This window comes from Balearica regulorum, chromosome 4 (assembly GCF_011004875.1).
Source record: "Balearica regulorum gibbericeps isolate bBalReg1 chromosome 4, bBalReg1.pri, whole genome shotgun sequence".
Classification (NCBI taxonomy): domain Eukaryota; kingdom Metazoa; phylum Chordata; class Aves; order Gruiformes; family Gruidae; genus Balearica; species Balearica regulorum.
Genome location: NC_046187.1, coordinates 30641529 through 30669515, shown reverse-complemented (window position 1 = coordinate 30669515; position 27987 = coordinate 30641529). Strand labels below are relative to the sequence as shown.

At 37.5% G+C, this 27987-nt stretch overlaps 1 protein-coding gene across 3 annotated transcripts in view; it reads left to right on the top strand.

Moving 5' to 3' along the window:
- Positions 1 to 27987, top strand: part of GRID2 (glutamate ionotropic receptor delta type subunit 2) — a 742195-nt gene that overhangs the window by 481819 nt on the left and 232389 nt on the right. For all 3 annotated transcript variants that reach the window (XR_012835284.1, XM_075751604.1, XM_075751605.1), the window contains exon 5: positions 27177 to 27230. Coding sequence is in view for 2 of the 3 variants with exons in the window: in XM_075751604.1 (XP_075607719.1) it covers positions 27177 to 27230 (54 nt within the window). In the remaining variant the exon portion in view is untranslated. The remainder of the gene's footprint in view (positions 1 to 27176; positions 27231 to 27987) is intronic.

Genomic DNA, 27987 nt, shown 5'->3' with positions numbered 1-27987 from the left:
TGCTGCATATAAGCTATTAGAATTTCTTCCTGTCTTTCATTCTATCAAAGGAAAGGTCATGCTGTTGCACCTGTGCCCACTAAAGGTAGAGAAGAAAGAAACAGTGCAGAGGTCCTCCTTTCTTTCATCTTATCTTGTCTATGTTCAAGCAACAGAGGGCTAAGAACTGAAACAGTCCCTTCAGAATGAGTCCTTTGCTCCTCTCCTTTCTTCTATATGTCTTCTATTTTCTATCCTTTACGTCAGTGGATTGTCTAATCTGGCTGTTTGTGTTAGGTAATAAAAAATGTTTTTCTTTATAATTTGAGCAGTCATTAACTGTTGTTTTCAGTTCCTTCTAGCAAGTTCAGTTATGCAAAAATAAAATGTTGAGTAGTTATGAAGTTTATTGTTGCATATAATCTAAATTTTGACCAATATTGGTATTAATACCCTGAACAAATCCTGTAAACTGGCAATGAATGTCATGTAAAGAAGCTTTCATTAATGGTACATTGGAGAAAACAGAAGAACTGAAAAGTGCAAATCCAGAGCAAGAAATGACCAGTAGTCACATAAGAAGCTTTTGCAAGCTGAAAGCTACAGAGATATTATTATTAATACACGTTTTTAAAAGCAACAGTCCTCCTACAATTTTATAGTATAGATTATATCTCACCCCAGAAATCATCCTGTAGTAAGTATTCTAAAAAAAAGATACAGTACTATGTAGAATTTATGCTATTAAAATGTCAAAATATTGCCAACAAAAGCAATAGCATTGCATGGAATATTGATGTATATATTGCTATTTTTCCTCACAAACACAGCAGATGAATTGAGGAGAAGACAGACATGAAACTGACATGGTCTCTGAAGAATACCAGTCAACCATATATTGCCATTACAGAAAACACTGTATTTATAGTGAAATAAATATATTAAAGAAAAAAAGCCCAAACAAACAAAAAACCCACCAAAAAACCCAGAAGCAACATGCTCTGCCACTGGGAAAGGTTTTCAGCTTGACTTTATTATGATTTACAATTTAAGCCTGGTGTGTTATTGGTGGAGCTGGGCAGTGGAGAGGGAAGAACTAAACCAGCAGTTGGGTGCCCTGAGGAGACTGACACTACTTCTTACTTTTTCATATTAGACTCAAATAATTTTGGAGACTAATATGTAAAGATAGCAATGTAGATGCAAATAGCCATTCAAAAAGTTGAATTTCCTGTTGTTTTTTAATTAATCCTGTCCTTAGGCATTTAAAAAAGATTTTGTCTGCAGAATTGTTCCACACATCAAGGGGAAAAATAATGTTTTGCGTAGATTTGGACATAATGGATTTTTACTCAGATAAGAACATCAGGTTCATATAATTGCCTTTTTTAACTGGCAGTAAGCTGGGAATGATTGTATTACTATAGTATAAATCCAAGGACCTTAGGAATTAGGTAATGGGTTTTCATGAGGTTTCCTTATTTTAGGAAGGGGCAATTCAGGTGATGCAAACAGCTTGCTATATTTGCCAAACAGAAAAAATACTCTCCCTATCTGTTAAGCCAAGTGTTTCTGAAAATAATTTGGAAAATATTTGGTTGTCAGATTCTCTGGAGAGAAATGCCAAAATGAATCCTCCTTCCTCTGAGATCTCCTGGCTTCACTTGCAGCATCGCAGCTAAGCAATGGCTAAAATTATTACCTAGAAATTGGCAATACTTTACAAGAAAGTATCAGCAGAAATTAAAATATATATAATAAACACCTCATAAGAGAGTAGGAGTGAATCACTTTGAAATATTAGACCAGTGGAATTAGAGTAATGAAAAGTACCTAGACTACAGAATTAACTGCTGCATGAAACCATTAGAAATAGTTGTATGCAAAACATTTACAGCCTAATTAAAAAATGTGACCACCCTCTTAAATACTGATGCAAATTATTATTACTTTTACAAAATGAGCACTCTGACTTTTATCATAAACCTCAGGCTACTGTCCTTAGTCATACATGGTTTATTTCTTACTGTCTTTTTTTTAAATTCTATATTAGGATCATGATGGAGAGAAATGGAGAGAACAGGGTTGGTTTTTTGGGTTTTGTTGTGGATTTTGTGTATGTGTTCGGTTGGGGTTTGGGGAGGGTTTTTTTTTTGGGGGGGGGGGGGGGGGGTTGGGGGTTTTTTGCGGGTTTTTTTTTTTGGTTGGTTGGTTTTTAGAAAAATCCAGGATACAGCTTTCAAAAAAGGGCACAAGCAAGAGATATACACTAGAGGTAGTCAAGTGTCTACAAGCTATAATATGATGTTGTGCCTGACATAACTATGATATTGTCCTGGGATGATATGTTTAGCACGCCTCCAACCCCCCCCCCCCCCCCAGCTCCTTGTATCTCCCTCTTTCTCCTTGAATGTCAGTTTAGTAAAGTGAACACCCCCCTCCCCACCACCTTTCTTACCTAATTGTATAGCTGAAGCTGAGACAGTCTTTAAGGAGGCAAGTTCTCTCATCTATATCTGAAGCTACTTTGCTTAGTTTTACTTTCATGTTCCATTTCTTTTACTCAGTTATGACTGAAAATGTAAGAAGGGAATGTACTGGAGTAGTTTGTATGAGAGAAGAATAAGGATTTTTCAATCTATAGTTGTTCCAGAAAAGCTATTCCAGAATGATTTTTCTACAATCCACTTTTCTACTTGGAATAGAATGTTTTATTCTATTATAAATTAGTTCTCTCTGAAGGCAAACGTTTCTGATGAAAGCAAAGATGAAAACACGTATATCTTGGGCTTAACTCTTAGAGTCATGCGGAGGTATAGCATCTTTTGTGCTTTTTAAAAAACATTGAGCCCAATATTAGTTGAATTTCAGGTATAAATACACTGACCACACTTTTGTTCATGGTTGGCTAATTCATTCCACTGAGCTGGGTCAAGTTATCTTAAAATGAAAGGAACTTTAATTTTGGGTTAGTTTAGGACTTTGACTATAGAAACATAGACTGATGCATGTACGAGGCAACTTGAGCACTGTAAGTGCACATGAAGTTATCTCATGCCATACGAAAATTTGATGTCAGTTCCAAACTTTTCTTATAACTCCCTTAATACTGCTTTTCTAAATAAGTCTTCCTCCTTTTATCATTTATAGCTTTACTAACAAATACTTGTGCTGTTAAACTACTACTTTCATTCTGATACTTGCATGGAGTGTTAGAGAGGCCGGTAATGGTCTCCTTTCTGAAACTCAGTACTTCTTTCCACTCAGTTTTCTAAGCATTTTAGAAAAGTGCTTCCCAGCTTGCTTTTATGGCAAGACCTAGGAATTAGTGAACTTAAGTTCTTGGGAATATGGGAACAGACTTTCACAATTGCTTTAAACTGGCCAGGCGATAGGGCTTCTGAGGTGCCCTGTCCTTAAAATAAACAACCAGCGCATGATGAAACGGGAGAATAAACCCTTTGAAAGTTTTTGTTCGTTATTACTTTCTTCAAAATGCTAATAGCTTATGGCTTCTAATAATAGAAGGTCTGATCCTACAAATCATTGTAAATTCAAACTGCAGACAGTGGGAATTGTTCGCATATAGGCTTCATGGCACCTCATTAGCTGGTGTTACAGCAGCTCTGCCATTGCTTATTTTAAAACTCTCTCCTCTTAGACACTCTCCTGGACATAGTCTGTGGGCATTCAGAAAAAAAAATATTTGCTAATTAATGAGCTAGGGAAGTGAAAGAAATCACTGTGCTACAGAGGATTCCTCCTTATTTCTCAGGACAGTCATTTTGTTGCTGGCTGGCATTTATGATTCAAACAGTATACTAAGAAGGAGGTGGGAGAGAATGGGAATTGAGGTGAATTTTCATAAACATACATTAGAGGCAGAAATTTTGCTGGTCCCTTGAAGCTACATGGCTTATTTTTATCCCCAGCTTGCAGTTCTGTTTGTTTTCCTGGTATCTTAAAACAATTTAGTTTTAATATGGATTGCATCAGCAGTCTTATTAGGAATGTGCCAGCTGAGAGAGTGAGGCTCCAAGATGTATATGATCTCTAAAGACCATAGTAGAAAATGGTAAAAAGAATTGTAAAATAAGTGTGCAGGGTTTTTTTTAGCAGAAAAGGTTGTTATTATTATGGTGAAGTTTTTGACAATAGGTAGTTGTCAACATCCTGCCTCTGTCCTTGTGCTTAATTTAGTGCCAGCTTTAGCTTCTATACAAGATGCAAAGAATAACATAGTCCCTACCCTGTGACAGCCTTTAAACCTTAAAAATGCAGGTAATATGTAAAGCAAGAGACTTAAATCAGTCACCAAGCAGGCCAGCTATGCAGCGGCATACATGTCTGATGTTATTAACTCAGTGAAGAGAAAGGAGCTGCTCAGCTGTCATTTTGCACAACAAATTCAATGCAGCATTTGATTCTTGGAAAATACAAACAGTGCTGAGAGAAGGCAGTCGAGTCTGCAGACTCTGGCTGCCCTGCGAGCCCTCGCTCCTCCTTGCTCTCCTGAGGGAGGGCCGTGTTTCCAAGCGGGTGTCTCAGAGGCAGGGGGAGCCCGCAGAGGGACAGAGCCATGCACCGGAGATTTTGCGTTGTGGGAACAGCAATGGTTTCCTTTCTGCAGGCAGAGCAAAAGAAACCATGGGTTTGAAAGGAGAAGTGGATCACTGGTGCATTTTGTTCTTTTTCCACATTACAGTGCTGCTAGCTAGACCTTCAAGAGCAGTGTTTCTTGGCACTGATGTTTGGGGTGGGGGTGTCTATTCACAGTGTTTACAGTAACTGGAAGTAGGTTGCCTGGCACAAAGCAGTGTTTCAATCTCAACACTGCAAGCCTGTCTTAAAATAAAAAAATTAAATTCTTCAGGTATGAGTTTAAACCTGATTTATTTATTTATTTATTTATTTTTAATAAGGAATGACAGATCTGGTACTTTGGCTTTTTGCCCTGCTCTGCCAGGTAGTGCTTATGCTGTCATTTTCAAAGGGTGAAGGGACTTGTCCTCTGTCTATAATTTGTAAAGCAAGCCAGAAAAATACTATCGCTGCTCCTCATTAGCAGTTTGTCCCTGTTTTCTGCCGTTCTGGGTGTTTTGTCTTTTTGTTCACATGAGGCAGCAGAGATGCTTTACTGACAATGGTGTGTCCACGTCTTTTCAAGTAGAATTGTATACCAGTTCATTGCACTGACACAATCTGTTTTGGGGGGATTCAGGGACATACCCATTACTTTAAAATAAGAAAGAGAGGGAAAAAAACCTATGCCTGAAATGTCTTCATTACCAATGTCTGGACAGCTGACCAATGATCAAGAAAATTGGCTGTATTCAGATTCTTCTTTCAGCTCTGAAAGCTGCAGTATAGAGAAATCCTTGAAGAACCTCTCACTTATTCCGGATGGACAGACGTGTCAATTGCGGGGTTCCTGCTTTTGGAATACTCCACTTCTAATGGTGCTATGTGTTCATGATACAATACTTTTGGACTCTGTGTAGATATGTGTATAATACAGATCTACATATACTGAACCGGCCTTGTCTGCTCTTCCATTTACTGTAGACCAGTGCAGTCTCTGCCTGCTGACACACAAGAACCTGTTGTGTAGGGAAAAGATGTAAAAAATCAACCACAACAACAAGGAATGATTCCTTAGAAATTGCACGCAGAGTTTTGTGATAATTTTAGACCTGGATAAGTTGTTCTGCCTGTTCACCAAACAAAGCAGGACAGGAGGCACTTCAGGAGCAGGCTTTGTCACAGCTGAACAGGGTGGGTTCATGGGCAAGCATCATTGTTGTGACAGAACAGCCAGATGGGATCCCCCCATTTCATAATTGTCAATTAGCAGTATCACAGAAAGATTTGGGCTTTATTTGGACGTTTAATGAATTGCAGTCAGCAGGATATGTGTGTGTGTAAGGAGTGATCGAGAACTTTCCACCAGGAATGTCCTTTCCCCAGCAGAAAAAAGGACTTGTTACAGGATTTTGTCAAGTTGTGTTCAGTGTCTGAGGCAAAGCACAAGCAATCAGTTTTCATAACTCTATTCTAGCAAATACATTTACAGATCCTTAAGCATTTGAGTATTACCTGCTACTATTTATATAAGATTTAGGATTCTTAAGTAACCTCATAGTTGCCATACTGTTATTTCCGTATTTCTCAACAGAATACCAACTATATGTTTTACATATAATTGGTAAGGCGCATTGTGCATTAATATGGACTGCGAGGTCTCCAGAATGCACTACAAATTATGAAGCATAATGGATTCCTACCCTGAACTGGAACTATTAATTACCTAAAATAATAAAGCTATAATAACACCTTCAGTGTATATATATTTTGCGGGGGGGGGAAGGAAGGAAAGAGGGAGATAGATATGGTTATTGCCTTGACATTTCGGTAATGGGATTTTATGCTGAACTGGAGTTCAGGAAAAGTACAGCAAGGGAAACTAATAGAAAATGAGAAGGAAAAGAGCAAAGGTTGGAAGGTACAAGGGGGAGCGTTGAGGTGCCACACAATTATGCTCATCTCCTCTGTTGAGCTTCCCTGCTTGCCTGTCTGTTTCTGACAACATCAGCTCTAAGGCAAGGAGGAGACCATCACTGCAGTGGCTAAAGGTATCTAGCAGTTAGTAAGCATCGCCTTAAACACAATATTCTGCATTTTCATATGTGTCACTGTGGATTATCTAACAGTATTTTTTTAAAATAACAAACCTGTGGGAATTATTACATGTGAGCAGATAATATAAGGGGAAGCTTGTCCTCTTCCTTCTTAGCTGGTCAGTGTCACAGATGCCCCATATCTTGCTTTCTTATCAGTCGTTGCTTCCTTTGCTCTTTCCTGTGCTTTCATATTTGATTTTGTTTAGGCTAGCTGAGAGTGTGTGGGACTTGGTCATTTTGAGGGTGTACTGGCCATACATCCAATGTTTTCCAACTGCTTTATTATTGAAAGTTTAGATGGTTTGTATGTGTGTAAAGGCAGGTGCACATATTCTTGCATGTCGTTGTGGAACTAAGTATATATTTCATACTAGTTCATTTCTCGTTTTGAAAGTAGTTTTATTTAAGATGCCCTTTGAAATCTTATATGTGAAGATCTCAGCATTGCTCTCATTGATTTAAGCTGTGGGGAATCATTCCCTTAGGTGTTAGGGAACTTTCATTTTTGGATATATATAATTTGACATGAAAGTGCAGCATGTTGGTTGGAGCAAATATAGAGGGGCTTAGCCACAGGTAGCCTTGCTCTTATAAAAGAGCAATTGGACCAAGGCAAATGTCGTTATATGTAATTAATAGGGTTTTGTTTCAGGCTTTGGGCCAAGAGGGGTGTCTGTCATCTTCTCTTCTTGTTTTAAATTGTCAGAAAGGTGAAAGTAAATTCCCCAGATAATATATTTTTATGTGTGGATTAACCAACTGCCATGAGAATTCAGTGGGGCTATAGAGTATGTATAGGACTCTATGTATAACTCATTTTGGCTCACGGCCCCAGAGAAACTTCTGAATAGAAGGATATATGGATGCATGTGAGATTTTTCCTTTTTGTGCATCATTCAAATAGTTCTTCATTCAATTTACTTTTTTTACTTATGACTTTTCTCTATTTCTGCTACATGTATACTACATAAAATAGATTGTTTAGCATAAAATGCATCTTTGTATACATTATATGCAGAGCTACTTTTTCCCTTGTAGCCGAAAGGTCTTCTTCAAATGCATACAGCTATAAAATTAAGATAAAAAAGTTATAACCTATCCTGGAAAAAGCTCAGCTTCTTAATATTACCTAAAACCATAACACTTTGTATATCAAAACACTTCGAACATTGTTTTGCAGGACATGTGTACATATTGCCTATGAGCAAAAGAATCAGTTTCTGACAACATAGTCACGTTTGTATTAGCAAACATAATTAGCATTAATATGTTTGCATTTAGTTGGGATAACTTAGGTACTTCTCAGTAGCCTGATTTTTTTTGGAGTGCTGACTTACCCACTGGTCCTCATAAGTGCTCAGAGCCTCCAACATTGAAGCCATTGTTCTGTGTTCAGCAGTATGCCCCTCTTGATTCTCCTGCGGGAGTACTCTGAGAAGCAATTATCATGGTGAGAGAAAAACCTGGAAATAAAGCTCTGTTTTCTCTGGTTATTCAGAGTGGTTTTTGGTATGTAGTAAGTATGAATGGGTAAACCACAAACAGTCCCAAAGTACGGTGAAAATAAGGATCAGAAGGCATGTCTAACTAACTTAAATAGTCTTTAGTTGGGAAAACACCTAAGAATCAGGTTTCAATAACTGTTGTAATATTCCTAGGTTCTCGCAAGATCACAAATACTACAAGAATACCTGTTTTCTCAGGGTATATTTTAAAACCTAACTTCAGTCAAATCCTGGGAACTAAAAATCAACTACTGTTGAAGAAAATTCTTTTCAAAACTTTGTGGAATAATTTGAATTTAGTTCTGTTCACTCTTTGATTCAATCAGACTGCAAACTTGTTACATGAAAGCATCTTGCTGTAATTACTTTTTTTTTATATGAATAGTGAGCACTACAGATTTTGAAGGCAATGAATTTGTGAAAAGAACCATAATGAAATATTTTTAAGAGAACTGTTGATTGTTTATTGGAATCACTAGTGTGTTGTGTGAAAGTAACAAGTAAGCAAAAAGTAAATAAAAAACTCTCTATTATACAAAAAGTTAATGGTTTAATCATGAGGACTACGTACAGTGGTTTAGTCTTGGTTAAATTTGTGTCTAACTCATTTTGTATTTGAAATGAAAACTTTCTCAAGAAGTTATTCATAGCCGAGTTGTAGATCTGGTGGTAAAATTTCATGCTTTCTCTAAAGTAAAGGAAAAACTGTCTTAATAGGAGTGAAATGAGGCTAGCCACTATGGTTGATGTGCTAATATACTGTTAAAAAAAAAAAAAAGAATTAATTTGTTGCTATGATAAATTGTTAATTTGAAAGCAAGAGGGATTATGCCAGTTCCATAATTAACTGTAAATGCTTCACCCCAAGGATTTTGTTTAGCACAGTAACTGAGTGAATGGAAAGGATTGAAGAACTGCAAGTAAATCAACAGTTCTTAACTTATGCCCAAACCCCTGTTCTCTCTGTATCTCCCAAGCATTGACATGGTACGTCAGTAATTAATGTCCTCAGAAGGAGAAGATGCAATCTTGATTTATTTTTGTAAGATCTAAACTGGTATATTGATACTGTTCTGGGCTCTGATGTGAACTTCCTGCAATTTATGAGCTAAAGAGTTTGCTTGTTGAATTCAAAGTTCACATCCAGCTTCAAATCTCATTGAGAAATAGTTCACAGGGAATATCGTATTCTATCTGGGGGCTTAACTTCAGGCTCATTGTGGTCACTGTAGGAATGCTGGTATTTTCACTGTAGCACTTATAGGTGATCTCGTTTAAATATAATAAGTTTCCATGATTTCTGTTGGGGGGAGGAATGTTGTACCACCATCTGTCTCAGTGCATTGCACTGCAGGGATTCAGTGCTTTCAGTGTGAAACCGTATAAACCATGAAAAAGCACAAACCTAATAAAATGAGACATGGCCGCGTAGGGTTCTGTATGCCTGAGACTGATTTTTATTTATTTAAAAAAAGCTTGGTAGAGGGTAACTTTTCTTTGTCAGTATTTGTTACATGCTTTACCTGCCTTAATTATAGAGCTAGAGATGCTTTAAGAAATTAATTCATTGTAGTCCCCTCTGTCCCTAGTCATTTGCATTGGTATTCATCTATGAAGAAAAGACATAGTAACACAAGGAAGGTGAGTTTCTCCATATCTCAGCATGGGAAAATATCACTGTCACAAAAGCAAGAGCAGATGAGAGTCCTTCACACTAAAACTCTATTTTTTTCAAACTTTTTTTGAAAAGTCTTTTTAAGTGCCTGTATATGATTATTTTCAGAGACACTTTCTCTTCATTCCCATGAGCAAGTTGTGCTTCTGCCCTAATAAATCCCTAATCTGACCCTGTTATTCTGGGAATGAAATGATAGCCCTCGCAAAGAGCAGCAATAGGCTGGAAACAGCTTCCACTGCATGAAGTTAGTTTCCACAATATAAAATATAAATATATATATTAAAAACCATAAAAACTTATCTCATTTTACCTGTGCATATTAAAATCTAGGTGTCTAAGCTCAGCGAGTATAAATTGGCAGAGGTCTGCTGACGTAGGTCTCTTTTTGGGGACCAGGCGCTCAGATGGTAAAACATTAGCTTATTGGATCTATTTTACAGCACGGAACTATGGTAAAGAGAACTCATTTGCTTAAATGAACATTACACAGCACTTTTCCAGGTCTTGTAAGGACAAAAGCTTAATCCTTGTGGTTTAGCCCCAGCCAGGAACTAAGCACAACACAGCCACTTGCTCACTCTGCCGCCAGTGGGATGGGGGAGAGAATTGGAAGGGTAAAAGTGAGAAAACTCATGGGATTAGATAAAGGCAGTTTAATAGGTAAAGCAAAAGCCACGCGCACAAGCAAAGCAGGACAAGGAATTTCTTCCCCATTTCCCATGGGCAGGCAGGTGTTCAGCCGTCCCCAGGAAAGCAGGGCTCCGTCACACGTAACGGTGACTTGGGAAGACAAAAGGGCATACCTCCGAACGTCCTCTTTCCCTCAGCGTTCATCCTAGCACCAACACATGCTCCAACATAGACAGGCCTCGGGCAGCGTTCAGTCAGCATTAATAAGGTTTGAATGCTGTTTAAGTGCTCACTAACACCCACCAGCTCAGCTGCAATAGTGCTGGGAAACTGGATATTACTTTTGCTAGTGTGAATATAGCTGAGAATACTCCTGCTTTGCTCATGGAACTGGCAGGCAATACCTTCTTCCTTGCTTTTCAAAGCAGGAGACTAGTTTCAGAAAAGTCAGTGGGGTTTTTGTTTGTTTGTTTGTTTTGTTTTGTTTTTTTTTACCTTGACATTATTATCATTTATTTGTAGTAATGTGTTTTCTAAGCTGAGTCTAGGACCAGAATCCCATCGAGGACAAAATTATATTAAAAATTAATAAAACCCATTCTCTGTTACATTATGTTCCATGTAACTGTTGTAGCACATTTCACAATTGTTCCTTTCAGTATTATCTACCCTTGGAAAACAAGGTACAGCCATATATCTTCCCTCCTCTTTCCCATTTATAAGTGCCCTGATTGGTAAGGGGATAATGTGACAGAATCTGAAATGAGCAAAAGGGACCTAGCATCCCTACTTAGAGCCTTTTTGAGTGTCTCAGTAAGGAACAGTGACAGCTGTAAGTAGTGTAAAGCCCAGGCTCCATGCCCCAGTGTGAAAGAGCACCCATAGCTAATAGGCAGGAGGTCTGGTGCATGTTCACCATGCCTGCATATCTGCAAAGCACTGCCCTGTCTCAAGCGCAACAAATAGGAACTTGTTGCACATGAAAGATGGGCTCATTCAGCGTGTGAGAGCATGGTGTGACACCCTCCTGTCTTTTCCATTTGTCCCTAGGACCAGAAGTGCAGCAAAAAAAAAAAAAAAATGTAGTCACAATATTTTTACTTGCAGGGACTTTAACTTACAGGTCTGATTAACCTAGCATAATGTTTTCAGTGTCTCCATCTCTCTGAATATGTATTCACATGCAAAAAACCACTATAAGGTTTCAAGAAGCATGCATCCACAGACTGAACAGAGCCTCAGAGACTTCCAAAGCAGGCAGTTCATGCACTTTTTTTCAACTTGGTTATACCAAGTACATTTGTACTTTAAATGCCCTTTAAACAACTGAACCACAGGTGACTGTGGGGAGCCTTGGTGCGCATGTAAGGGTGTACTACAAATGGAGTGGGTCCTAGAATGTAATGAAAAACCTTGCCTTGGAAAAGAGGTTTTGTGCTTACAGCATGAAATATTCCAAGATGTCAGCCCTTATTTTGGTTGCATTAGGTGAAGGAGTATGACTTTTCATTCCTTTCCATGTACCCCTCCTCATACTGAACCAAAGCAGGAGTTGTTCTCATGATACCTCTAATCCTAGCTACTCTCAATTCAAATCTGATTTTGGGGTTGGGTGATACGGTACTGCATATTTAATTCCAAGTTTTTTGTTGCATTTGTTCTCAAAATAAAGGAAAAAATTACAGTCCTTTTTTTAAGATGTCAAAGTCTAATGATAAGAACAGTGATAACTTCTTGCTAGAGAAGGTATCTCATTTGTTTCAATTATTGCTCAGTCATGTGCCAGGATGTCATTGTTAGGCATCATACAAGCGCAGAACAAAAATGATAAAAATATCTTTTATTGCCATAAATATATATATAAAAAGTAATCTATTGGCTATTGAAACATACATTCAGGAATATTCATATTTTGACAGAAATACGGTACTGCTCTGCTTTTATCTTCTTTTGCCCAGGGGAGAGTAAAATAGATACACAATAAGCAATTTTGATGATGTCTCTTCCATTTTGGAGACATGTTATGGTGTGCAGAGGGTCATGGATCAAAGTTTGAATCTTTTTTCAGTAGAATACATTTTCTATGATGTTTATGACGAAAATTTTCTCTGTTCTAGGATCCTGGAAAATGCCTGGTTTGGGAAATAAATTTAGGGGCTAGGTTATAACTCATGTAAAGGACGTTTTCACATGTACAAAGATACATTTCTGATCTCTCAGGAAAAGCTGACAGCATATAGAACAAGACATGGTAGATGAAACAAATAGGAATAAATGTGTGGTGCATGCATATGTGTATATATGAATTGTGTGTTGTAGGAAAAGAGGAAAATAAGCTTGTTTTTTTTAAGTTGTCAAACTGCTATGTTTTTTCAGATAGCTGTATTTTGTAACCCATGTTGCAAGCATCAGACATTGCAGTAATGAAGGGTTTTAATATGTTTCCAGGATGCCAGTGCAGAAAATTATCTGAACTTGAATTTCTCATGTTTCCTTAAAGCTTTTGTCTCTCACTGCCCTTTAATCCATATCTGTCTCTCATGAACTTTAATACTTATCTATAGAAAGTCCCTCCCTTTCCCTTCTCCAAGGTTCTGGTTGATCACAGAAGAGATTTTACTTTTAATTTTTTCTTTTTAATTTTTGTCATAATTGTCTTGACTCCTCTAGACAAAATGCTTAGTGTGCACATAAGAAAAAGTATCATAAAAAGATGCACTAGGAAGGCACTGCCTATCCAAGTGGCAAGAAGTGAGAGCAAATGTGTCACAGTTTCCCTGGCTGGTCTTGCTGCGATGGCCAGGGAGAAGGTCGCTTGATCAGTAGGGGGCCAGCAGCCAAAAAGGCTGAAAAAACAGAGGAGGGGAATATCCAGAAAAAGCAATAAAATACCCAGCAAAGGCTCTGCTGGTGCAGTTTTCGTCTGCCTCTGAAATCTATCTTCTTGTCCTGATGGTGCTTCAGTGATGGAGATCAAACGCGGAGTTGGCAGATGAGAAAGTGTGGTGACTCCCGGCAGAGGTCTGAGGCTGACGGGGACATGAGTGCCCTTCGTCAGAGTAGGCAGTGCAATGTACAGAGCACATAGAGGGAATACGGTAGCTATAAAAAAATAGAGCTATAAAAATGTATTCAGTTGCAGTTCGTTAGCAATGTCAGAGCAGTTATGTTTAATTACACGGCAGTGTGCAGTGATCACGGTCCCTTCTTGCTCACAGGTGAGAATGAGGAAGGAGTGAGGGACATGAGAGGCGTTTTCCCTCATCCTGTCCCTGACTTAGCTTTGGGAAATGGCTCAGGAAGTCCCCTGATATTTGGCACAGCTCTACTGTGCCAGCCTGTCTGCCTGGGGTAAGTTGGGATTTAATTGGACCTGAGATGGGCCATAATTATGGTCACATATTCAGAATTTTGCTTAGGTGAACAGCAAACTTCACTGTAATTTATTTCTTCGTGACAGATGTATATTTCTCCTATTTCCTGCATAATAGACAAAATAATGACCTTCCTAGATCATTGTAATTTTTTTCTTTCTGCCTTCTTTTTTCTTTATTCTTCTGACTGGGTCAGCTTTGCACTCTGTATACTTGGAGGCTCACAGAGGTCTTCTGATGTACTTGCTCACAGCTGAAAATACAGCCTTATAGCCAACTTGGTTTTCCTGTCAGTCTGCAGAGAATAGTGCTCTATCTTGTTGATCATTCTTGTGTAAAGCTCATGTATCACTTCAAGGATTGTCTGGCTATTGGTTCTGTCAGTTTGCTTCTATCACTGTCCAAAAGCAAAGACCATGTGCCCATAATATTAATAGTCAGAACAGGAGAGATATATCACTGTTCTGGTTCAGGTTAGTCAAAAGGGATGATTGAAAGAATGCTACGAAAATGCAGTGCTTAAAGGTAAAAAGATGTTTGACAGTACCTGTGGGAAAAAGAAATGTGATTCTAGAAAAATTATGACATTCTGGAATGTGCCTTTCATAATTTACATCAAGGTATCTGTACCGGTAATTTCTTATACATGTGAAGTATTTTCCTCACATGAGTAATTTCATCAACTGAGTAGTTACACTGACTTTAGAGGGACTGTTACCATGAGTCAAGTTACTGATGTTTATCAATGTAAACTCAAAAAAAAAAAAAAGGGCAATTAAAAATTATGGTTTTTAGCTTCTTTTCCATGAAAAAATACAGTTGGAACCCCAGGCTTAGACTAAAATGGTCTTCAATATTTCTTTCCGCAAAAGTTAAAAAGGTCTTCATTTTTCTTTGTAGCTCATTTTGCTAAGGCTATTGTCACTTTCGCAAACCTAAAATGCAGAACTAATTGTGTTTTTAACAAAGTGCATGCTATTTTTTTCTTCACTGGAATGCTCAAATCCTCTTAAAGTTCTCCCACTCTTTTCACTTTTCTCCATCAAAGCTTTCCAATTTATTTTTAAAAGGTGATAGTAAGGATCTAATTTAAGCCTCTTTGTTCAGTAAGCCAAAAGAAATGGGCAACTGTTCCACAATGAAAATTCAAGAAACAATTGTTAGCAACTTCATCCCTATAAATTATTAAAGAACTGTATGGAATGGCTCAAATTACACTGTGTATGTTTTCTGTATACTAATAGTTTTCTGTTCTTCTCATGATTGCAACCTTTGTCTCTCCGATAATACCTCTGCATTTTGTTTTTAATACCATAAAATAGAAGTGGTTTAGAATATCTACCCATTCTTGACGGTTAGAAAGTTTCATCTTCTATAAATGAACACATGTTGGCCAATTGTGCTGTTCTTTCAGTGATAAAGTCCTTTCCCATCTGTTAGGATCTGCCCCATATTAGAGCTGAGCTATTGTCCCAGCTGCAGCTGTATTTCAGGTGTGCCTGAGCCTGCAGTTCTGGCATGTTTGTATCCCCAATATCTGTCCTTCAAAAAAAATAGATGCTGCTTGGACACTTTGGATCCAGATGCAAATACTGTGTGGAACCAGCTTTTAAACTAACATCAAACGATGATGAAAAAAATGTACATATTTTCTTTCTCTTTAGGGCTGTAATATAATTTAACCTGTATCAGTTTCTGCTGAGTTGTCATACTTCTGCTGGCTTAACCATTAGCAGCTATAGGAACATGGTAATAAACAGAGTACTTTGTATTCACCTTGAACCTTATTTTGTTAATAACTTTCAATGACATACATGCAGGATTTCAGATCTAACGTATGCAAACGGATTTCTGGCCAGCAGTTTTTTGGGGAGAAGCTGAATCTGAACTGTTGCATGACTGATGATAGGGCAGGCATTCCTTATTATAAATATGTTCTAGAAATATTAAAAATCTTTAAATTATGGCTTAGGTCATGTAGTTGACTGCCTGAAAGTACGGTAATAGTAGGATTTCCCACAATGTGGAGATACTTTATTAGGAAAATTTAGAACCATTATGAAAAAAGGCTGCTGTTTTGATCTGTGCCCTCTCTAAGACTGAGTCCTTGTGCAGATCTTCTGGGCTTGCAATGCCTTTGGACCTTTAGTAAGAGTGATCCATTTTATTGATCGGCCGTGAAGCACAGAAACTAAAATGGCTGATGGGCTTCGCATTTGATATTGCAATTTGGTGGTCAGAATATTTTCACTATGTTTAGAATAGATTTTGTCTTGGTACATGTACTTTTGAGAGGATTTTTTTTCATTGGGAGCTTCAAGCCTGCAGCCAGTTAGAACTCTATTAAACTGCTCTTGATTCTCAAACTCCTATTACCAGAAAAAACCGCTTTCAGCCTGCGTACTTGGAGAGGAGCTGAATGCTAAGTTTATGGACAAGTCAGAAATGCAGGCTGTCTCACTTGAACCTTTGCCACTGTTGTTCTCTACAGATATGTGAAATGACAGGAGGGCCACCACCATAAGGCTGAAGAGCAAAAAGAGCTGATGGCTTTAGTGATATTTTGTCACTTTAACAGTGACCTTCATTAATAATGCCTGTGATAGGAAAATGAAATATGTTCTGTTTCAGTAATGTCAATGTGATGCTTTGCAACAAATTCTTTTTAGGCAGACTCTGAAGAAGAAAGAAGAGCAGCACCATTAAACTCTGTAGTATATGATGTTTAACATTTTCCCTGCCATGTAGTCAGACTAGATCTTGAGTTTGCTAACAGATGTAAAAGGAGTTGAAACCATATTTCCGTATCACTAATAAAATACACAACATGCTGCCAGCATAATCAGGGCTGGATTTTCAAGGCACTCAACTTTCATTTAAAAACCTGAATGGAATGGGCAAGTTTTCAAAATCACTCCGCTTCCTGCAGTCCCTGCTGAGGAAAATCTGGCTAATTTATGGATGCTGAGCAATTCAGAGGGTGTGGCCCTAAAATATTCCCTTGATACTCCTGGAAAAAGAAGGTGAACTAAGCCTTTCATTTTCAGTTTGAAGTTATAAATTCAATCTATATGCTTAATAATTCTCCTACTTAAATTCTTTCAAACCTTTGAAAGCACTCATACCTAGTATCAGAAAACAATCAACAAAAACTGGCCAAATGGACTGTTTTAAATTTAATCGGTATTTTTAATTTTTTTATTAAGTTGGGTTGTTGTTACCTGGGGTGGACAGGAAGTTTTTTATGGAAAATAACTGCTCTTAAGAAAAGTGGTATTTTATCTTTGTGTGTTTTGTTTGCTTTTAAACAGTGGCAGTCAAAACGTATTTGTTCACACTACCAAATTGCTTTCTGAATCAGTCGCCCTGTTCTTGTATTGCTGTTCTCCACTTCCTTCCTTCAAGTGCTTCCTCAAACCCCATGTTTTTCACCCTCTTTCTGGCAGTGGTTTCCATCCTAATTAACTATTCTTCTCATTTAAACTGGTGTAAAGCAAGAGAAACTACACTACAATCTGTAGAATTAGTCAGGTATAAAATCAAATATGGATGAGAAGGGCAAGGTTATTTAAAATACTACCCTTACATGATTCCTTTACAAGTTTTATTTGAATCAATGTCCTTTTGCTGAGTGCAGTCAACCCGTACTAATGCACATCGGGAAGGAAGCTTGTGCCTCACAACTGTATTTTTTCTTCAGTCTTAACTATTCACTGCCTTACTAAAGTGATAACTTTATCTGGTTAATCATGATTCCCAATTAGAAACATTATGTATATGTTTCCATATTGGCAACAGGTTTAAAGAGATAGTAAATATGAATTTGCATATTTTTATATGAGAAATTATGACAGATACCATTTTATCATCTGTGTTTATTTTCCCTGCAGCCTCCAAAGCTCTCTTCACTAGCAGCCCAATTACCTAAAGTGTACATTAAGAATGATCCATTGTCAAACTGACATTCCTTTTTCGTCTACAAGTTAAAGTCTATAGTTAATGGCTGTTTGTCTGAGCTTCTCATGTCATGTTAACTGGGTATAAGGTTTTCTTCATATCAGTAAGGCTTGGCATAAACCTGCTGCTACCTATAAAGTCTGCAAAGTGTTAAACGTAGGAATTGAACTTTTCATTCTGCCTAGAAAAATAATTTATTTGCAGATAGAATAAATTTAAATATATGAAAAAGCTTCATTAATGCCCAGCTTTCCTTGTTGTGGAGAAATTCTGGCCCTGGCAAAGCTGGTTACAAAGATGTCAAAATCAGCAAGGCAATTACTTCCTCTATTGGAAGACTTGTTAATAGCCTTCAATCTAGAGTGAGTTAACTCAAAGGGTAGGTCTTGAATGAGTTCAAGTGTAGGAAATGATGAGGTGTGTTTAAAAGACAGTTGGGAGAAATCTCTGATTCTAGCTCTTAATCTATACAGAGGAGGAAATTTTGAGATTTTAGTATAGATTTACACTTCATATGTTTGATTCTTCACCTTCAAAGGTAATGACAACCAGTTTGATTCAAAGTCTGTGTTCAACCCAAATACTCAAGTTTTCTGCATAGATTTCAGACTTCCAAATGGAATTCAGCTTAAAAAAAAGAAAAAAGAAAAAAGTAACAGATAAAGAATAAGAGATCTTCAGGCATCAATTTAGTACTATCACTATGAATTAAAAAACCTAGTTATGTGTAAGAGATTATAAAAAATTCTTAACAAAAAAAGAAAGGTACAGGCAATTGTACAACAGTAATGAATCTGAGTTTCTGAATTTACATGAGGGTTTGAATCACTTTGTTACTTTGAAATAAGCAGTTTCTAGGTGGGAGGTACATTACTGTTCATTGAGAATACTATTCTGCTTTCTAGCAACAGTCTTCCAGTGCAGATAGCGTAATGTACTCATGGTTCTGAGTTAAAGCCAAGTAGTTTCAGAACAGATCCGTGGTGTTCTTGTTGGGTATGGTTGCTTTGGTTTTCTTTCAGTGGATATTGCAAACACTTTTCACGAGGATAATCAGAATATAAACAAAAACATAAATTTGGAAATAGCAAAACTAACTGTAAGAATAAAATAATACTTAAAATGAAAGATACCTAAATTACTTATAGCTAATGTTTTAAACCTATGGCCTACCGGCTGACCTCAGAGGAGGATGCACAACTTTATATTCCTGTAAAATAAATACATTATTAGATTTTCTGAACGGTGAAGGAAATGAAAAATTTGAAAGAGCCATTTCTACCAGACAGAATGTGTTTTTATTTTGTGTTCTCAATAGAAGCCTATGGTCATACTCACTGAAGTATTAATGCTGTATTTATTTAGTGTTATTAAACATTTAACTGTTGACTTGTTTTCTTTAGCATGGGGCTGATATCTCTACTTGAACTGCCTCCATCTCTGAAAATCTTAGGGGAAGGGAGATGAAATCTTCCCTGGAGCTTGACTTGTTTCAAATATAATTAGGATGGTAAGCCAAGTCATTATAAAACTAATTATTTAGTGGAATAACCCAATTCTTTTAGTTTGAAAGTATCATCTTGTGAAATAAATCTGGGGGAAAAAAAGGGGGGGGGAGGGGAACTGATCAAGTACTTCAACTACTTCTTTTTCAAAGAAATGCACTCTCATGAGACAAGCAAATGAAGCCGTATTGGCCTTCTCACATGTCCTTAGGAAGAAACTAGAAGACATCTTTCCCCACTTCCCTGTACTGAGTGTTGTAGAAGCTTTGCTTTTTAATCCTTGGTAACTAGATGACTAGTGGCCTAGGGATTTCTCTATCAGGTTTCACCCAATGTATTTTTTTTTTTTTTTTATTTCCCCTTAGAAGGAAAAGAATCCCAGAAAGAGATGATGCTGCATAAAAATAAAAATAAGTATTGCAATGTGTGTTTTTTGCCCTCTCAAGAGTGGAAATGGGTAGATATTAAAATTAGATTCCAAAAATATTGCCTTATTTTTATGAGCTTTAGTTTCTGGTGTGCAAGAATGAGCTTTATAAATCAGCAACTGATTACCCTACTGAGAAGCTCAAAGGGTAAGAGTGGAGACACAGAAAAGGTCTTGCTGTGACACCAGCAGGAAGAAATGGTACAGATAGCCTGATAAAATAGTGGTGGTTTAATGAACTAGCAGCTAGAAGACAAAAAAAGCAAAAAAACCCCAACCAACTAAGCAAACAAACAAAACCCAAAACTTTGAGACAAGCTCAGAATTTCCATGCACAAGTCCTGCAGTGTTTAACATAGTGCAACATACTAAATAGTACAACTCCATGCATGTACTTTGCCAAACTTTGTATCAGTTAAGGTAGTCTTCAGTTTATCACCTTTCTTAGTACTACCTGTACATTAGCTATTTAATAGTCTTTCACTTTCATATTTTGCTTTGTATACCACTGCTTGAGGGAGCCATCTGTACTACAGGATACAGCCCTAGATGCCCAAACTAGTCAAATCACATCTCTTAAGTTAATGTTAAGAAATGGCCTCTGACGACTTCTGTTTCACGGTTGTTTTGGTGGAAGAGAGGCGGCTTCCTGTTTCACGTATGTGTACAAGAAGACTGATTTTTATCATATCTTAGTGATCAAGAAGTAATTGCTATGTCCCTGGGAGAGAAAATTAGGTTGAGGCATATATTCACCTATTTAACCGCAGTGGTGACTCCAAGAGGTTGGTCTATGAAAAAACACGGGCAACAAATCTAGTAGTATTGAATGAAAGCAATTTACCAGTCTTCCAGCTGGAACAGTGCAGTTCAGATTACAAGACCACATAAATGGGACATATTGTAGACAGGGATGTTTGGAAGAGGTTAGCAGGGAGTTTGTGTCCCAGCTGAACTCTTGGGAAAACTAACTTCTAAATCACTTTCTAAATTATTTCAGTACAAGTCATTTCAAAACAAGGGATTATGCAATGCCATCTGTTGGCTTTTACAAAAAAATCAAATGGAAAATGTAGTTTGCTTGGTGGTGGTCCAGCAGAAAGAAATTCACAGTCACTACCACAGCTCCTTGTGGAGCAGAAAATTAACAGGATGGCCATCTCTAGTTGGAGACACTTTGCTTCAACGTTTTGAGAAATGAGTCATGGCATCTGGATGACTTGTTGTAGAGAAGTTCCAGCTGTAGCAAAGGTAAAACTGGAGCCCAGGAGCTCTCCCCTGTGTTTGAAACAGGAGATACTTGAGATGGCCAGATTCTGTATGGATCTTTTCATATGTGCAACAGTATTCCTCATGTGTTTGCAAGACTTGTCCAATTTTTTGCATGTGAGTGGAGGTGAATTTTGAAGATCCAGACCAGTTTTCCTGGGTTTCCTTTGTAAGGGTTCTGATCTGTATCTTGTAGTTTTGGCCCACACCTGTGGTCCATATCTGTAAGGAAGAACAGATGTAGAGAATGTTTCATGTCATTTTCCATTAAATTACATGGCCTTTTTGTTGGGAAGCTATTTTGCTTTCTTGTTTGTTATTGCACACGTGAAAAGGTTGCGTGCTGGCACTACTACTGCTTTATTTGCTTTAGATGTCTTGTATTTAGTCCATGTGAAGGTTTGAGTGTGAACAATAGAAATAGTTGTGATAAATTGTCAGGCTTTTCCAAAGATTCAGAAGTTCTGGAGTTACTGCCAATGACAGATGGTTTGTCCTTGCTCATCACTTGTCTTCTTGACAGCATTTTTCTGCTCTCTGCAAAATCTCCCTTGGTGAGTAGTTGAATTCTTTAGAAAAAGAAAATTATTTTCTGCTTCATCCATGTTCTTGCTCATCGGTTCAATAGCATCCGTGTTTGACTAAGTGGAACACCTTCCTCATGAAGCAGAAGTTTGATTTATTTTAGTAGGGTGTTAGGAGAACTGCTGGAGTTTGACATGAACGTGTTTCTGAAGTTACAAAGATGTTAAGAATGATCTTTTATATCTATTGCTGCGGATTTCTATGACTGCGTATGAATGGCACTGCGTACTCGACAGGCTGTATCCTTTGCTGCAGGATTTATGCAACTAATTACACAACGTTTTCAAATACTCCGGTGTGAACTCTCAGTCTGAGCAGTGGTTGAGTGAGTAGAGTGAATTTCTTTTTCAGTTTTTCCACAATTTCATGAAGTCTATTTCAGAACTGGCCTGCTGACTTGCTGCTTTGATTCTTAGTACTGGAGAATTATGTGATATGGCATTAAAAATCACTGAATACTAACAGCTTATAGATGAAAAACGCTGAATTCCAAAAAATAGTTCTTTGAAGTTGTTGGGTATATTGGCTGTCCTCTGTTTATTCTCTGACACCAATTTAGTTGGGTGAGACAGGAATGTATGAGTTACTATGGGCATGAGACTGCAAGGACGCAGCTCTCCAGTTCATACTGGAGTTCATCTGCTTATGTGTGTTCCCTCACAGTGAAGGTACTCAATGGCACAGCAGAAATGCCATCTCAATAGCACAAAATGCTCTTTTTTTAGTATTGTTTCAAATATTTACCCTTTCAGTAAATAAAAACAGTCTGAACTGCACAACAGTTGATACAGAATTAATAAGTTTCTGCTGCTTTTAGCTACTGCTAGTACAATTCATCACAGTTAAGAAAGCAAATTATATTGGGAAGCACAAAAGCAGCCATCTTGGGTTAGACCAAAGATTGTTGCAGTGTCTTATCTCCAAAGGTGACCATAAGCGAATGTCTGAGGGAGCAGTAAGAACAGGGCAGGCATATATAATGCTATCTCCTAATACTCTCCCAGCTAGCAGCTATGTTTAGCTTTACTGAGCTTTCTGCATTGTGTATAGCTTTGTGTGTTTAGTAACCCACAGCTGAATTCTTGTACGATTTCCTGTAGAGGAAGTGCGAAAAGAGAATTTGTCAAATATGTGCATGGTTTTCTTTGTTTTGGAAAGGGTCAACTCTTCTTCATTTAATATCTGTGTAGGATTTTGGTGTTCAGCCCTCATTATGAATGCACAGTCTAGCTTTTCTCAGTTTTAGCTTAAGAGGTGAGCTGCATAAACAATACATTCACCTGCCTTCTGTCTTGTATGGAAATTTCCAATCTGTCCCTTGCCTTTCAGGAGTGCACAGCTCTGCTTCCTGCCACAAAGCCAGCAGAACCAGCGGATGAATCTGAAACTTGCATTGTATTCAAATGCTTGGGGTCTTGAAGCCCCTAACTCCTACACACCTGCATCAAATTATTTTATTGCTTCTAATATACAGGATATCAGATTTCTTTTTCATTACTGCCCTTATGCCTTTGCAAGCATTATTTTGTACATTCGTTATTCCCTGGCACAGAACACAAGTTCATGTCAGCTCGCTTGATGTGCATGCAGATCTGAATTTCAGCCAGAAAAAGGTTGCTCAGATAACAAATACATGTTTTAACTTTCTGAACATATTAGTCATAGAAACTTTTTACACAACTGCATTATATAGTTCTACTGGAGCTGTGTTATATGTGACTTCAGGTTATGATCAATTTTAAGCAGAACCAGCCATGCTTTTATGGTGGTTTTTTACTTTAATCTTATTTGTTATCATCCTTTCCAGGTGAAAATGCAGTGACTTTTTTAAGTAAACAAACCAGCAAATTTAGTAGATAGACAAGGGCATTGTGGAACATTGTGTCATGACTGTAAAGGCTTATTGTGTCCTAGTAATGACTGTTTTACTGACAGATAATTGGATCTAAGTTGTGTTGCTGCTGGCTTTAGGTGATTTTTTTTTTTTTTTTTTTTTTTTGGCTGATTTAATATAATCTCAAACTTGGAAACTTGTGCTTAATAACTGATTGAGAGAATCTTCTGACTGTGAGATTACACATATGATTACTGTTAGTGTTTGAAGAAAACTTTAGGGTTGAACAACTTTTTCCTTCCAGCATCAAAACTGAAGGTTTACACAGTATTGTATTTATTTATTTTCTCTAAAGCAGTGGATGTGCCTATGCATTCTTCCACACTGAAAAACGTAAGAAGCACAATAATTGGAAAATATCAAAAGGATATTAATGATGATGATGATGATAGTATAGTGCCCTGTAATTCATACAGGCATAGTCAGAATGTGCACTGCCCAACTTTAAAGTCAATTAAATGGACAATATAGGCCTCACTGGGAGAACAGATGTTTGGAGATGAGGGACTGAGATGCAGGATCCTCATCCTGCTGAAACAGATAGCTGTTTTGTGAGTGATGTCAGTGGGAGCAGTATTTCATCAGGTAAGACAGAACGACCCAAGGATGAAAAGATGGCCTTGAAATCCCAGTCTAATGCTAGGTCCCAGTTTAAGTGTAAATCTATATTGCCATCAAATAAAAGAAAAAATATCTAGCAACTTTCTCAGGGCATCAACAGTCATCTTTTTAAGCAACCACTGTCAATACTAGAACGAGCTTTGGGTGGATGGGCTAAGGAAAATGCCAAAAAGCTGCTTCTGGCAGACTGAAAGAAAAACTGAATTCTTAAATAAGGGGCTATTCGCAGCCCATCTAAACTTAGAATATATTAGTTTGAGTGCTTCTGAGTACATTACAAGTTCAACTCAATTTGACATAAGCTTTTTGAAAATGGCTTTAATATTAAGTGGATTCATGAATGCATAAACTTTAATGGATAAAACATGATCTTTCTGCTGAGAAGTTTAAACTGTAACTAAAAAATGGATGCATTTCATCTTATTATTTGCAAGTTGTGAATAAATCTGTCACAGGTAGCCTGAGCTGTTTGAAATAATAAGAGTGACTTGAGAGACTAGTAAGCCTCTTCCACAGTCTGGTTTAAGTGGTCTGTGAGCTGTACATAATAAAAACTGTGACACTTGGAAACATACTCTGTTGAAAAGGCCTTGTATAATTGAATTTTGAAAGCCTGGGCAAAGTAGATACACAGAACCAAGTATTTATAAAGAAACCAAAGTTTTAAGTGCATTAAAATCTGATCAGCTGAAGCTTCAGGTGCAAAGAAGTGATCAACCCCATTTTTACTGTGTTATTAAAAACTGAACAGAAAATGTGAATTTTCATTATGTGGATTCCTTCATTCTGCAGTTTCTGTTGACTGCCATTTTGAAGCAGAGAAAAGGCTTAGGAGCCCTTTGTGAAACAATTATCATTGTCATTCCCCTAACACCACTGGGAGCCTTGACTCCAAGGGCATCCCTCTGGCAGGCTGCCTTGGAGCCCACAGGAACCCCAGGAGACCTCATCTTGACCAGAGCAGTTAGAGCAGGGCAGATATTCCCGGCAGGATATCCTGGAGCCAGAAGTTAGGAGGCACAAGGCTGCCAGGAACCTGACAAGAAGCCAGAAAATATGTCAGATCTGCTGCTTTTTTCTTGTTAAAAAAAAAAATAAAAATTAAAAAATAAAAATCTGCTTGCTTTCAGCAGAAATGTATGTAGATTGACTAGCAGAATTGTTTCTGCTTTAGTAAGGGGTCGATTCGTTTTTGTCTTATGGAAAATTTAAATGGCATTGCTTATGTTGTAAATGGCATACACTGGTTATGTTGTAAATGGCATACACTTTCCATGATTGGGAACCTGATATAAGGAGCAAATGCTCCCTTGAGAGCTTTGTTACTATTCTGCCCATTTTTAACCTTTCTCCATTCCTGGATGTGTTTGTCTTCCAACTGGTTTGATATGAGAGATCTGATTCAAAAGCCATTCACCAGTTCAAGCATCCTGGCTGGGCTTGTTGTGAGGCCTCCCATCACTTAGTTATTCAGTTTCTATTCTGTTCCTTTACATGTGGACACCTACTGTGGAGAATGCAAGAAAATATCAAAGCAACATGACAAAATAAACTGTTGTCAGCACAGTGAGTCTAAATTCCACGTAAAGTGAGGACCCTGATTCCTACTGCTAATAATATTGAAATTTTCCAGGAGCACATTAGCGGCTATGATTTTCATTTCCCCTCATTTCTTATTGGTGCTGTGAGAGTTTCAAATAAGAATTCAGTTCATATACTGCTGGTCTTATTTTTTCCCTAGTCTCTCCAGATCAGAATTTCTGATCTTGCCTATCATTCTGGTAAATAAGCAGTGACTCCAATTCTAACGGCCTTTGAATTAATAATGAAGGTTACCAGTATGGGGTCTTTGGTGCTCTTAAGATTTGTGGCTAGTTAAATTATTCTCCTTTGGACATGGCACAGTATAAATTGCAATCATCCTTGGCAACCACTATTTGTGTTGGTAATCATTAAAAGCCAAACATGACGGCTGTGCAATGGTCCAAGTAATAACAGCCCAGCACTAGTCATCTACTTGAACGTTAAAACATTGTAAGTTCCAAGGCTTGTTTCAATTTTCATCTTTGTTTTTTTGGGGGGTTTCTTTTGTTTTCAATCTCCAGTAGTTTTGAATTGTGAATCAAGATGAGCATGGTGATTATGCAAATAAAGTGGGACTAATTTGGTTTTAAAACTATTTCAGTGTCAATGCTAATTCAATTTCATTTAGAATAAAATTGTAAAGGTGTTCAGGCTTTTCTATACTTTGTTTCTGGCCTCTGTCCTGTTGATGATTTCTTTCCTGGCTAATGAAAGCAAATCAAATGTATATTTTTCCCTCTTTGCTTCCACTGCGAAGGTGAATCAAATGTGACTCACCACAAAAGTGTAGTGGGTTCAAGGAGGCAAAGAGTAGGGTTGAGTGAAAGATGAGTTAAGTAGTACATTTTCAGGCCAGCATGGAGAGGCAGCTCCTGGAATAATTTTCAGCAAAGAAAATGAGAAGATGCGGGGGAGGAGGATTAGAGGCTCTCTGTGCGTGGAGCCTGGGACAGGCCATCGTTCATGATCCCCGTGACAGCCCTGTTTATCAAGAGAACCCTTTCCTCCCCACTCTTTCATTTCTATGACCACCAGCATTCGTGGTGTGGGGTTGGTTTGTTTGTTTGTTTTTAATTCACAGATTTCCGAGGTAGGTGTACACTGGAAAGGCCTTAGAGGCAGGAGCTACAGAAATCTGACAAGAGTTATATTCATTTTCAGATATTCATTTTTTACCTTCCTCTCTGTTGCTCCCTCTCAACACACGATATTAAGGCAAAAATGATTTCATTTTCTCCTCAGTCAACTGAAACATATTCTTTTCTGTGATGCCGGCAATGAAATGTATTTTCCAAGTTTAATTAGCAAGTCAAACAATAACACAAATGCTTCTGCAGAATTTTGCTAAAGGTTCTCTATCCTCAGTTGAATAACAAAGGTCTTCAAGAGCATGTGCTTTGGTTTTGTCATTTGCAGAGTGCATTCATTTAATTTTTTTTTGGCTTTCACAAGCAAGCTGACTGATAGCTGGTTTGTTCTCTATTTCAGGTCGTGGAGACTAATTTGGTTGCTTTTGACTGTCACTGGATCATTATAAATGAGGTAATTGTCAGGTGAACATTGTGGTGAACCATGAATCCTGTTTTCAGGCTTACTGACAATATTCATGCTGATCTTGACTTTGCCAACAGGAAGCAGTAGCTACAACAAAGTTCAGGCATGTTGGAGGAGTGGACGTTGCTTGATAAAAATAGAATGACAAGTTTTTGGACCTTGCTGTTTTGTCTTGCCTATTTTAAACAGAAGTCCTTGAATGAATGAATGCAAAATAAAATTTAAAAAAAAAAAAAAAAAACAAAACAGAAAAAACCCAAAAAACACTCTTTCCTTCTGAGTAAATTGAGATTTCACATTTGACTTGAGCTGACTGGTTTTGGAGGATCTTTTTAAGGTCTTTTCTCATATGTAATCTTTCATAGTGGAGTGCTTGTGTTTAATTTATATTTTAATGGTTTTTCTTAATTAAAAAAAAAAAAATAATATCTTTATCTTTCCTTTAAGAATTCCCCTAGAATTCAGTCATGATTGATACTCAGACTTACTGATATTAGTGAGAGGATTTTTGGTGGACTTCTGGATCAGGTCATATGTAATGTTCATGAAGGGAAAAAAGGAAGAAAGTTAAATTGAGGTCCTATTTTTAAACTGTGAAATAGGTTCTTCCATGAACACTTGCCAGCTAAAATATGACAAGTCAATATGTGAAGTAGCTTTGCATATAAAACATTGAACAATGCAGTTGTTCTTAGATTTAACATTCAGATTTTTCTTTTGTTTTATGAAAAGCAATTTAGGTCCA